This window comes from Anguilla rostrata, chromosome 7 (assembly GCF_018555375.3).
Source record: "Anguilla rostrata isolate EN2019 chromosome 7, ASM1855537v3, whole genome shotgun sequence".
Taxonomy (NCBI): domain Eukaryota; kingdom Metazoa; phylum Chordata; class Actinopteri; order Anguilliformes; family Anguillidae; genus Anguilla; species Anguilla rostrata.
In genome coordinates this window covers 38,879,196-38,890,152 of record NC_057939.1, presented here as the reverse complement: position 1 = coordinate 38,890,152, position 10,957 = coordinate 38,879,196, and the positions used below count along the sequence as shown (strand labels likewise).

The window sequence follows — 10,957 nt, the reverse complement described above, 5'->3', positions numbered from 1 at the left end:
GATAACCCTCCGTCAAAATGGGCAAAAGGAGAAATGAAACACGTATTAAGGGTAGCGGCGAAGTTTGTGTTAGTGAAAGTCAGGCCTGTGGTTACTTCCTCTGAAAGTGACGTCGGCGAACGCTTTGGGCTGTATAGCCATTCAGTGGATTTTTGGAGTGCCTCTGCAGAGGAGTCCAAGCGGACGGTAGCGGCAGTGGCAAGCGAGAACAACAAGCTTTCAGACGCAGTAGGGCGGGGGCGACGGGACACAGAGAGACTTTCGGGAGGTGTGGATCGTATAATGCGCAACTGTAAACTGGAAGGATTCTGACAGCTAGGCTGCTCCATCGGGGGACGCGGCTGGTGCCACTTCTGCTATTACCGTGTCATTCGGGCGCCCCCTGATATTTCTGACTTGATAACCAGCTATGTCTTTTATAAATATAGAAGATGACCAGAGATGGGTGCCCACGCACGTCCAGGTAACCGTTTTGCGGGGCAGGGGACTGCGGGCGAAGGGCAAGCATGGAACCAGCGACGTTTACACCGTTATTCAAGTGGGGAAAGAGAAATTTACCACGGCTGTGGTGGAAAAGACTACTGCTCCGGAGTGGTCGGAAGAATGCGCTTTCGAGCTGTTACCCGGAGTACTGGAAGCAGGGGGACGGAGCGCCTATCCTGCCGGGAGTAGCGACCTGGCCCTTACTGTGATGCATCGAGCCTTGATCGGACCTGATGTATTTCTTGGACATGTCGTCTTGCCCTTGGATAAAGTCTTCCAAGACAGGATATGTCTGAGAAACGAGTGGGTTGTTCTTCTTTGTTCTGCCGATTTATGTATGCTTTGGTAGTATATCTTATGAACCCTCTCCATATCACGTGTGCCTGTGATTATGCTAGCTAGCTGGTCTGTAACTAAACCTGAGCTAAACCTCATTCCGTAGCACATGGAGGATGAATTGTTACCGTTACTCGGCCAGTAATCATATAGATTGGAGAGCATACTATATCGTTACTAGATTTGTATGTAGCCTACACGCGCATATTCTATTTGACTAGCAATGTAACGTTACCTAATATAACATTTAGAGATTTAATGCCAATATGTTCCCATTTGTCCTACAAACCCGTAGTCTAATTAAACCAACAACCGCAAGCCACTGGCGAATCCTCGCCATTGTTATTCTTTAGAGAAAAGGTATCTTGCGATTCGTGGGGCAATCTAATTGACGAACTGACTTTCTGACGTCGTCTATAGTTAATGCCGTTATTACAGGGCAGAAACTAAGAGGGCCTCTATTCCGTGTATTAAAGTGGTTCATTTGTTCGTTGTAATGTGATAACTGAAGCACAGTCTTGATTTGTGCAGTTGAAGATAATGACGTTACGGAACGGTTAAACTCGATTGATACGGGCAATGATTTATGATACGTGTTTTCTAAATCTAGTTTTGAAATCTATTTTACACGTTATGGAAAGAGGCGACCGAAGCGATCTGGTCTTCATGAAAATATTTTACCTGAAGCAAAATTGCGGTGTTGATGAGAAGGATAATTTCCAAGATGGATTAGCTGTGATTTTATCTATATTTGTCATCACGGTTGTGAACGAGGACTGAAATATCTTGGGCCGACTTAGTTTTCCATCTCAGCATCTGTACCAAGCCTACGAAAAACGTCACTTTTGTATCACTTGCAACGAGCAGCACACCCTATATGATTAACTCTGAAGACATACCATCCCAGGGCACGAGCTAATAGCTTTCCCATACCCAGATTTCAATTCCTTGTCCTTTCAAGTAAAATTGTCCCCCAGCAACAAACAGGCAGATGATTAGCTGTGCCTGGATGTGAATAAGATCAGCACGCTTGTCGGTCATCTGCACGGGTACTGGTACACACAGTTTTTGTTCACCCATCCAGGCCAGCCGCATATGGGGTGTATCATGCACTAAGCAGATCAGCCAGTGCACTTGTCTGGCTGAGTACATTGTGCCCGGACTAGGTTTGTAAAGTGATAGTTAAGTGCAGCTATTATACGATTTCTGTATTTAAATGGGGTATTTAAAAACTGGTTTGTGTTTTTGCAGGTAGTCCACACCTGTAATAGGTTGACTGCTTTTTTTGTTTGGGAAAATTTTGCCCCTTAGGACTCTGACCATGGATCAGTTGCTGCCCTTATACCTAAAACGGTTTGTTTTAAGATTAGAGGTTGATAGGGTGGGTTGTTGCTGGGCAGGACATACCCAGAGCTGCTTGAGTGGGTGCCAGGTGCATCGGTGGATGACGAGCAGTGGCGATTCTAGATTTTTAATCAATGGAGGGGGAGGTGTTGCAAATAGGCTTGCTATGCATTGTATTAAATAACTGCTATGTGTAGATAGGACAACCCATTTATTAGATGTGCTAAGCAAAGCCTTATAAAACCATTATTGCCATGGGAGATATGTAGGGAGGGGCAGTGCCACCCCATGCCACCCTTTTAGCCACACCCCTGATGACAGGATTGAAACTGTGTTTGCAGTCCTGTGTGAATTGAGCGTTTGTCAAAAAATTGCTTTGTGGAGTTCTGTCATTGCTTCACCCTCAGGGAAAAAGTGGTAAAAAGCACCCACTCGTGATGCATCATATGTTTAGCCCAGATACTGTCCTTCATCTTGGCTTACCTCACTGGTGCAAGCTCTCCACAGGGACCACAGGCATTTCATTGTGCAAGCTACTGTGGTTTTTATGGTGTGTGTCCATGATTTTCTGGGAAATGGATGGTTGTAATGTGCAAGATCTGTGTGTATATGTCTGTGTTTTGGTAAGTGAAGTGATGACATTTACAGTCTGTGACTGTCGGTGGTGCATCCATATAGGCTATGTTAAGGCAATAGATGATGGTCTATTTCAGACACGTTTACAACTTCATTCATTTTTCCTCAAGTTCCACTTCTCAATTTAAAAACATTTCTTAAAGGGATAATTGTGAAAGGGATGGTTGTTAGAGGAAAGGGTTTAATATATTACAGGCTTCTCTCAGCATTCAAAATTGTCTTGCTGGCTGTAGCATTTTCCCTTTTTCCCATTTTCAGGTTAGATATCGCACATTCAGATTTGCAGCAGTGGATCATCCTCAGATTTTTTTTGTTCATGTCCATTTGTCATGGAAGGGCTCTGTTTCCTTTAGGGCGGGGATACTCATATCTGGCCCTCGAGGCCAGTAGTGTTAGCTACTGGTTTTATTTTTTACCTGATAGATAGTTAGCGATAGATGGAGATTCAACTCACCTGGAATCCCGAGTTTTAAGGCGGTTCTGTTTAGAGGGGAGAAATTAAAATCAGCAGTGCTTTCTAGAAGAGTCAGGAAGCAGCCATTATAGTGCTTTACAACACTTTGGAATTGTCTATTGCCCAGAATTGTCAGCGTCCATGATCCGCTAGTCAAAGTGCGTTGTGGTACTGTTGTGGCCGCTAAGGACAAATACATCTTACTAAGACTAGTGCTTCCCAGGGGCATTATGAACTGGAGGAGACAGCCCTGTTCCTGGTATTCACTGCCCTCCTTGTTTGCAGTCTGTGCAAATGTGTGATGATTGAGTCTGATTCCTCTTAAAGCTGGAGTCGCACTGTAGTCGTTCATGTGACCCAGAATTGATGCAGCGTGGCTGATTTAGAATAACAAGCCACTGTCCTTTCTTTGGGCCAGTAAATGCTTTGAAGCTTTGGTGGTGGGGGGGTATATTAAGGTGACTGCTGGAATGTGCAGACTGAGTCTTAATAGTAGGCCTGGGTGATGGGATAAATTGGTTGTGCAGTGTACTTGTTATAAGGGCATCAACATTAGTATAGCATAAATAGATCTAGTTTTGCTTGGCTGACATACAAAGTCCCTAAGATTGCAAGGACTTTCTATAGCTTTTCAACTGGTGCAGTTTAATTACGTGGTCTCCCCTTGAATATGTGTTTATTTTGATGCTCAATTTCATTGCCATTTACTCTACATTTCTGGATGTGATGATATGACAATGTGATGCAGCTAACTGCTCTGTAATTCACCCCGGGTAAAGGCGTTTGGCAAAAAAGGAGGAAAAAGGAATAAATATTATGTTTTAAAGATTCGCAGTATAGAAATAATCCTGAGGCAGTTCTAAATTTTCAAGGGTTTGTGGAACCTTCCTTTCCAATATTTCCTTGCCTCACCTTCATTTACAATTTGGTCTTTTGCCAAAGCAACTTTGTGATCGTTTGGTCGGGATTTTTGTTGAAAGAAATGGCCTACGTTATAATGTGTGCCTACAGAAACGGACTCATGCATATTTTCAGCCCATCTGTGAATATATTAACAATCAGCTGCCTTCCCCTCATTGCAGCTAAAGAGAAGCGTTCCAGTATCCAGACTGTTTAATATTCATGTTTTTTCATTTATAACCTGGAATGTTCGCCTAAAGTGAGCCTGCAGGGTAGTCATTAGAATATCCTTTATTAAACCACACAAATGCAAATTAGTATTTAAAAAAAAAAAATATGTGTGGCTCTGTCATTGGCTCATTTTTTGTCTCTTGAAGTGATGTACTGTGGGACTTAATTAACAGAGCCCTTAAGTCTGAAATGAATGCCACTTCATAGGATCACATTTGGGGATACATTGGCAAAGTCATGAATTTGAAATGAACCTTAGTTCCATTTAAAGAGCTAACTAGAGTGTCTACTGTTCAGCCTACTGTTAGGCTAATCCCTTTATCCAGTGGCATGATTAAACCTGGACAGCAGCAGGAACTGGGACATGTGTCACTTGTCAAACATGAAAAAAGCAACCCGTACACCGTATACTACTCCCAAAGTGCTTTTGTGTACACATGAGTTGCTCCATCCCCATTTTTTTGTGTTTTGTGGCTATGAGGTACAATTTAAAAAGTACAGGCTAACTGTGCAGGGAGGAACACATTGTTGCTCAGATGGAATAACTAGCTAACCAACACTGACCACGGTTTGATGGCAAACTCAGTTGGCAGATATAAATAGTTTTCAAGCCTAAATAGAGAAAGCTAACGTTAGTCACCATTTTGATTTCCCTGACTGACAGTATCAGATCTCTGGAGGTGGTGTCAGAAATGTTCCCATCACTGGAATTAACTAGTATTGGTCACATCCTACTGATGATTTGGTAGGTTTCACTGTCATTGAGTAAGTAAACTCTTGGTGGTGCGAGTCCCTTTGTGCACTGTCAATCAAAAATCAATTTGTGAATTTGCATCTCCAAAATAGGATAGAAAAGAGAGTCAGTACCACCATGGGGCTTTTATTGGTGGAAAATTCATAATGGAACTTTGTTCACCGTCTCTTGTCGTTGTATTTAATATCCATTGTAACAGAGGGATGCAGCTTAATATTAGTAATAAGGGGAAAAAAGATGAATTATAAATTCCTGTAGATGTTGATGGATGAAGCTGCCAGACAGGACTGTGTTTTATTTGATAATTTTACTATATGCATTTTTAGTCAGTCACAATGTCATGTTTATGTTGTCATTAAAACGATTAGGCGGATGCATTCAGTAAAAGACACTTTTGCTTCAGACAGACAAACAGACCTATCTCTGGCATATAGCCTACACGCAGTACCTGTTGTTTCCAGGGACTAAATTCTGATATGAAATAAAATATGACATAGTAGTGATTGAAGAGAACTGTGCAAGGGCTATAACAACAATGCATGCCGTTTGGGTGTTTTCACAGTTGTGGATTGTGCTTCCTGTATCTCCAACCAGTTTTGGATAAAATTGGGATATACCCAGGAAGTAAACCTGCACCACCCTGCCTACTCTTGAGGGATATTATCTAAAACTAATATTTTTGGCTTACCTGTGTTTAGTCAGTGGTATACTGGGAAAAGTGGCAAGTTGTAGTGTGAGTAAAATACCCCACCGCACCTGCTGAATAGAGCTTGTGTTACGAGCTACAAATCTACAGGAGCCGAGTAAACCTGGCCAGCCACCTAGCTGCCTAGCTAGGCTATAACATGAAAGCTAGACCTATGGCTAAAACTAGGCTCTTATGGCCTAAGATTTGCACGCTAACCGAGAGTATGTTGTGTGGTGTAAAGGTGTGTGTATAAACGAAACAAAGGAAAGCAGAAACATATTGTGGCACATCTACCTAGGCAGCCCCCCCCTCTTACCAGTTGAGAGGAAGATGTCCACATGGAGGTTGACCAGCACTGCCTCCAGGCCTCCAGGCCAGCGCTGTTATACCTTGTGTCTCCTTTCTGTTTATTAATTTTGGTGAAATTAAAATGTACGCAAATAACCAACAAGTGAAAATAAATGCACACAAGGGCAAGGCAACGCACTGATGGAGAAGAAAGTTGGCAGGTGTTTCCCAGGGATTCCTTCCCTGAAAAAGACAGTATCAAAACACAGAAAAAAAAGATTTTAACAAACTAGTTGGGGAGCTCCCCCTAAACCCGACTGTAGGTCTCAAGTGCCACTTTTTCCCAAATTGGACAATATAGGCTTACACAAACACAATTGCCTCCTCAAGTTCGTTTGGTTGATTGGTTTGTTTAAATTTTGCCGCCAAAATCTAGTTCCTGTCGGATGGTCTTTAAAACTTTCTGGTGGGGGGAGGGACTACCCTGCTGCGCGTTGTTAATGACGCAGTGACTGCCGAATCAAATAAACAAAATATAAACAAAACGTATGTGCTTTACATGTTCGACTAGATGACCCTATCCTAGTACTTGCTCATTTCAATCATGCGCATCTGCACAGCACTAATCTTTATAACTAAGGATAATCTGTTCCTACAATGGTTCCGTAATTGCACATTGTGTTCAAGGTGACAATGGGAGAAATTAAATTGGGATTTAATTAGAGCTAATGAGCAAATACTTGTAAATGTAAAAATACTGCCACACTGCGTCAAAATAATTCCTCAATTGATTAACAATCCTAGTCAACCAGAAACCATTATTCAAGTTTGTTTGCACTGAGCTATAATGTCTTGTATGGTGTTGTATCTCTGGGGGAGATGCAGATTATGCTACATGGGAACATGTGAGATTGGTTGTGTGATATTGGCTGTTTGACCTTGGCATCCAGTCTCAGATCAATACACTTAAACAGCTGCTAATTGCAGGGAGGATCATTGCTTATGACCTATCTTATAACCTATTAAAAAAAAAAAAATACCACTCACAGCATGCTGATTGGGCTGTTGAATCGCCTGCTGTTTCTGGTTGCTTGGCCTTTGCGCATGCATTATCTCAGACCACGCAGGTGTCTGCAACCAGTTTTCTTCCCATCTGCTGAATCATGGCTGAGACAGAGTCCAGACAGACAGAGAGTGACTAGACTGGGCTCTGCCTTTTTACATAGATCCTGCCTTTTTTTTACAGATCGAAGGCTAGGGCTAGTTGTTTGGTAGAGAAGTGGACGGGAAAAGTGTTCTGTAAGACAAATGGTAAGCCTTGACAGAGGGACAGTAGGCAGAACCTAAATTGTTGTCAAGTGGATGGGAGTAGGTCCCTGACCCCCCCCCCCCCCACCCATCCCCCATGGTGCAAGGAGATATGGGTGGGGCCGCTGCAGAAACCAGCTGGTGCATTTTATTTAGCCAGAAACATTAATCCTGGCTTTGTCTATTTTACACACTATACATTTTTTTTTTTTGCAATATTCTGAAAAAGACAAAGTGCGACTTTATTTTCTGCTCTGGAAAGAACTGTACTTGTAAATCCTATCTGAAAACTTTAAGTTTAAGGCTTGATGTAGGCCTAATGATCATTGCTCTTAAAATGTGATAGATTAATTGTTGGAGCAATGTTAATATCCTGAATTCATAAAATCTACAGTATAATGCAACATATTGTAGTTTTAATAAAATAATGTTATATAATTTTTTTTATATAACTTCTGACAGATGTATAACATCCAGGTAGGCTAACTCAAATGATGATAAGATCTCAAAAGATCTCACTTTCTGTCTATACAGACGTTAAATGGAGGCGCGAGATGGCTCACGTGTCACTGAGGTTCTGTGTTATTAGGTACAGGCCTAGATATCAAAAAGATCACTTAATTCAATATTGCAGATGCATGCTTCATCACTGTGCATGGTAGATGAGGTTTAAGTAATTATTTTCTTCACATGCAAACAGATGTACGCCCAATGATGTGAGACATTTCAAAATAGGCAACTCTGAAGCGGACTGCCCCCCACAATGCCACCACATGCCCAGTGTGAACGGAGCCCCTTCAGCTATCAAAATAGAAAAAAATAAATCACACACAGCTTAGTGGATAAATTAGAGAAATATCAGGAAGGTTGGGGGATTAGTTGGAAAATACCCAGAATCCTCTTAGTATCCTTTTTACCAATTCCTGTTTCAATCCAGCTGCATTCCACCACATCCCTGCATAGTAATCTGTCTGCATTCTTATATTTTTATTATACAACATAATTTAGCCTGGGTTTATCATTTTATTATCAGACTGACAAGAACACTGTGGATCTTTCTACCATAGTTATATTGTGGGAATTTTCTGGAAGAAAGAATAAACTGCATTTGGGCTGAGAATTGATTACAATTTATCGCATGGATTGGGCCTAGTTGCTTTGGACGGTGTTCAGCTAAGCGCTTCCAAACAACAGCAAGGTTTCTCACTCATCCATACAAAGAGCAAATAGAAACAGGAAATCTGATGTCACAATGTCTGCCAATGGTATTGTGACATCAGTGTATTATTTCTATCAATTATTATTCATGCAGATGTTTTTCTCTGCATCCTACTGTCCATGCAGTCTCTCATAATGCTGCTCTTTCTTACCTTTTTGCTGGCAACAATACAAAAACCATGCATTGCAATCTGGGAAAAAGAGGCTGTGCCTCAATGGATCACTTTGTGTGTAGTGCCAAACCTAGCTAAATATTTATCTTGATATGGGACCATGCTTCGCAATAAATTCAATATAAATTTGAAAAATGTCATTTTAAAACAACTATCCATGCATTTTTGTATCCCTTCCCTGCCTCAAATTTGTGTTTGATGATTTAGCCTGGATAGTTGAGTTGAGGATCTGAGGAGTAGGGGTCTGACCAATGTTTTTGCTTAGGGAGTTTTGGTCCTAAATGCTTTATTTCTATTTAGGCCTAATTGTTTTGTACTTGTATTTCAACCTTTGTCGTCATTGTGCGTTAGTGTGTTGTGTTGTCATCACTGGGGCGGGGGGTGTGGGCAGTTGACATGGTCATTCCGCTGTTTGGCAGAGGGAGGTTTTGGGAATATCTCCGATTTCTCTCCGTACAGTCTCATTGCTCTCTGTCCGTCCATATCTATGGCTTTGCACTGTACAGGTTAAAAAATTAATGCTAAATACCCTCAGAACTCTATACTACTGTAGCACACAGGTGTGAAGAAGTTTTTGTAGATCACCTGGGCCAAGGACAAAAGAGCTAAACAAGATGACATCACTGTGTCCTGAACAAGAAGAGACTCCTGGCATTCCAGAAGCTTGAAACCTGGGTGGCTTCAGGGCCCCCTGAGATTACTGGTATGCTGTATTTGGGCTGAGCCCGCCTCCCCCCCCTTTGAGTCCACAGTAGCTCCCTGATGTGGATCCCTTCTGGCCCTTTCACAATGGTTTCTTTGTGATGGGAGCCCTGGGGAGGTCACACATCCCTTAGTGTGGAGCTAGCTTCACAGTGCCTTGTGTTCCAGCTCCTGTCAAACATTATTCATATCAATTTTCTTGGTAGCCAGTCATCTTTGTCTAATTTGTTTACAGAATTTACTGAATGGATGTTTTCGCACTTTATCTATTCATACAGTTGACTATTTCACAGAAGCAATTTTGGTTGAAATAACTCGCTCAGGGGTACAATACCAGTGGCCTACCTGGGAATCAAAACTGTAGCTTGTCGGATTACAAGCTTTGGTCTTTCCCCTCCACACCACTCTGCTACCTAGCGACATAGCTCAGGAGGTAAGACCAATTGTCTGGCAGTCGGAGGGTTGCCGGTTCAAACCCCGCCCTGGGCGTGTCGAAGTGTCCTTGAGCAAGACACCTAACCCCTAACCCCTAACTGCTCTGGCGAATGAGAGGCATCAATTGTAAAGCGCTTTGGATAAAAGCGCTATATAAATGCAGTCCATTTACCATTACCCAGTGTCTCTCTAAGTCCTCATAATAAATTTCAAAGTAATGGCATATCATTCCCATTACTAAACTTAATTTAGCCTAAAGTGAGGACTTGCTGTGGTACGAAGCTAGGAGAGGCGTAGTGGCTTTGTGATCTGTAAATCGTAATCTTCCCCTTCAAGTATTTTTCAGGTTTATTAATCAGGCTATGATAGAGCCCTCTCACTGAATTTTTATAGGTTGCTGATTTTATAACAGTACAGTACTGTCTCTTTAGTGGCAGAAATAGAAAACCAGTGCTCCTTTCACAACATATTCTTAATCTGTTAGGACCAGAGTGTCTAATTTGAGGTGTCCAGAAGCCCCAGTTGTGCTCTGAACATCTCTATGGTGAATGATCATCTCTTTTTGAGAAATAGCCTGGATGTGTGCTGTAAGAATGGCCAATTGTGCCTCTTCAATTTTGTGCTTCTATTTAAATTTTTCTTTATTTTGATTTACACATTAGAAGAACACTTTTAATAGGTAGTCAGTTTCAAGGGATGTCCATAAAACTAGTAGGTGTTTTCTGCAAGGCTCCTAGTGCTGCAACTCTTACCCATGATTATTATTCACACTGCAGGCCACGCAGTACTGCTCCAAGCACAAGATGGCCATTGCAACAGATAGAATCAGATAGAGAGGCATCTGACAGGTTGTCGGTGGAGCTAACACAGCATACTCAGAGAAACCCTGACTGACTCTAACGTACCCTTGACACCCTCCCACCCAAGGAAAGCCAAGCATCATCAGACTAATGACTAGCCTAATTAGAGAGCCCTGGCCCATACCTGAGCTGTCTTGGGTGCAGGGC

General features: G+C 42.1%; 1 protein-coding gene across 1 annotated transcript in view; it reads left to right on the top strand.

The window, feature by feature from the left end:
• The window catches only part of LOC135259665 (rab11 family-interacting protein 1-like), a 33,195-nt gene continuing 22,238 nt past the window's right edge, over nucleotides 1-10,957 (top strand). Inside the window, exon 1 of the mRNA XM_064344265.1 lies at nucleotides 1-786. Within this exon, the coding sequence (XP_064200335.1) occupies nucleotides 410-786 (377 nt within the window). The 5' untranslated portion in view covers nucleotides 1-409. The remainder of the gene's footprint in view (nucleotides 787-10,957) is intronic.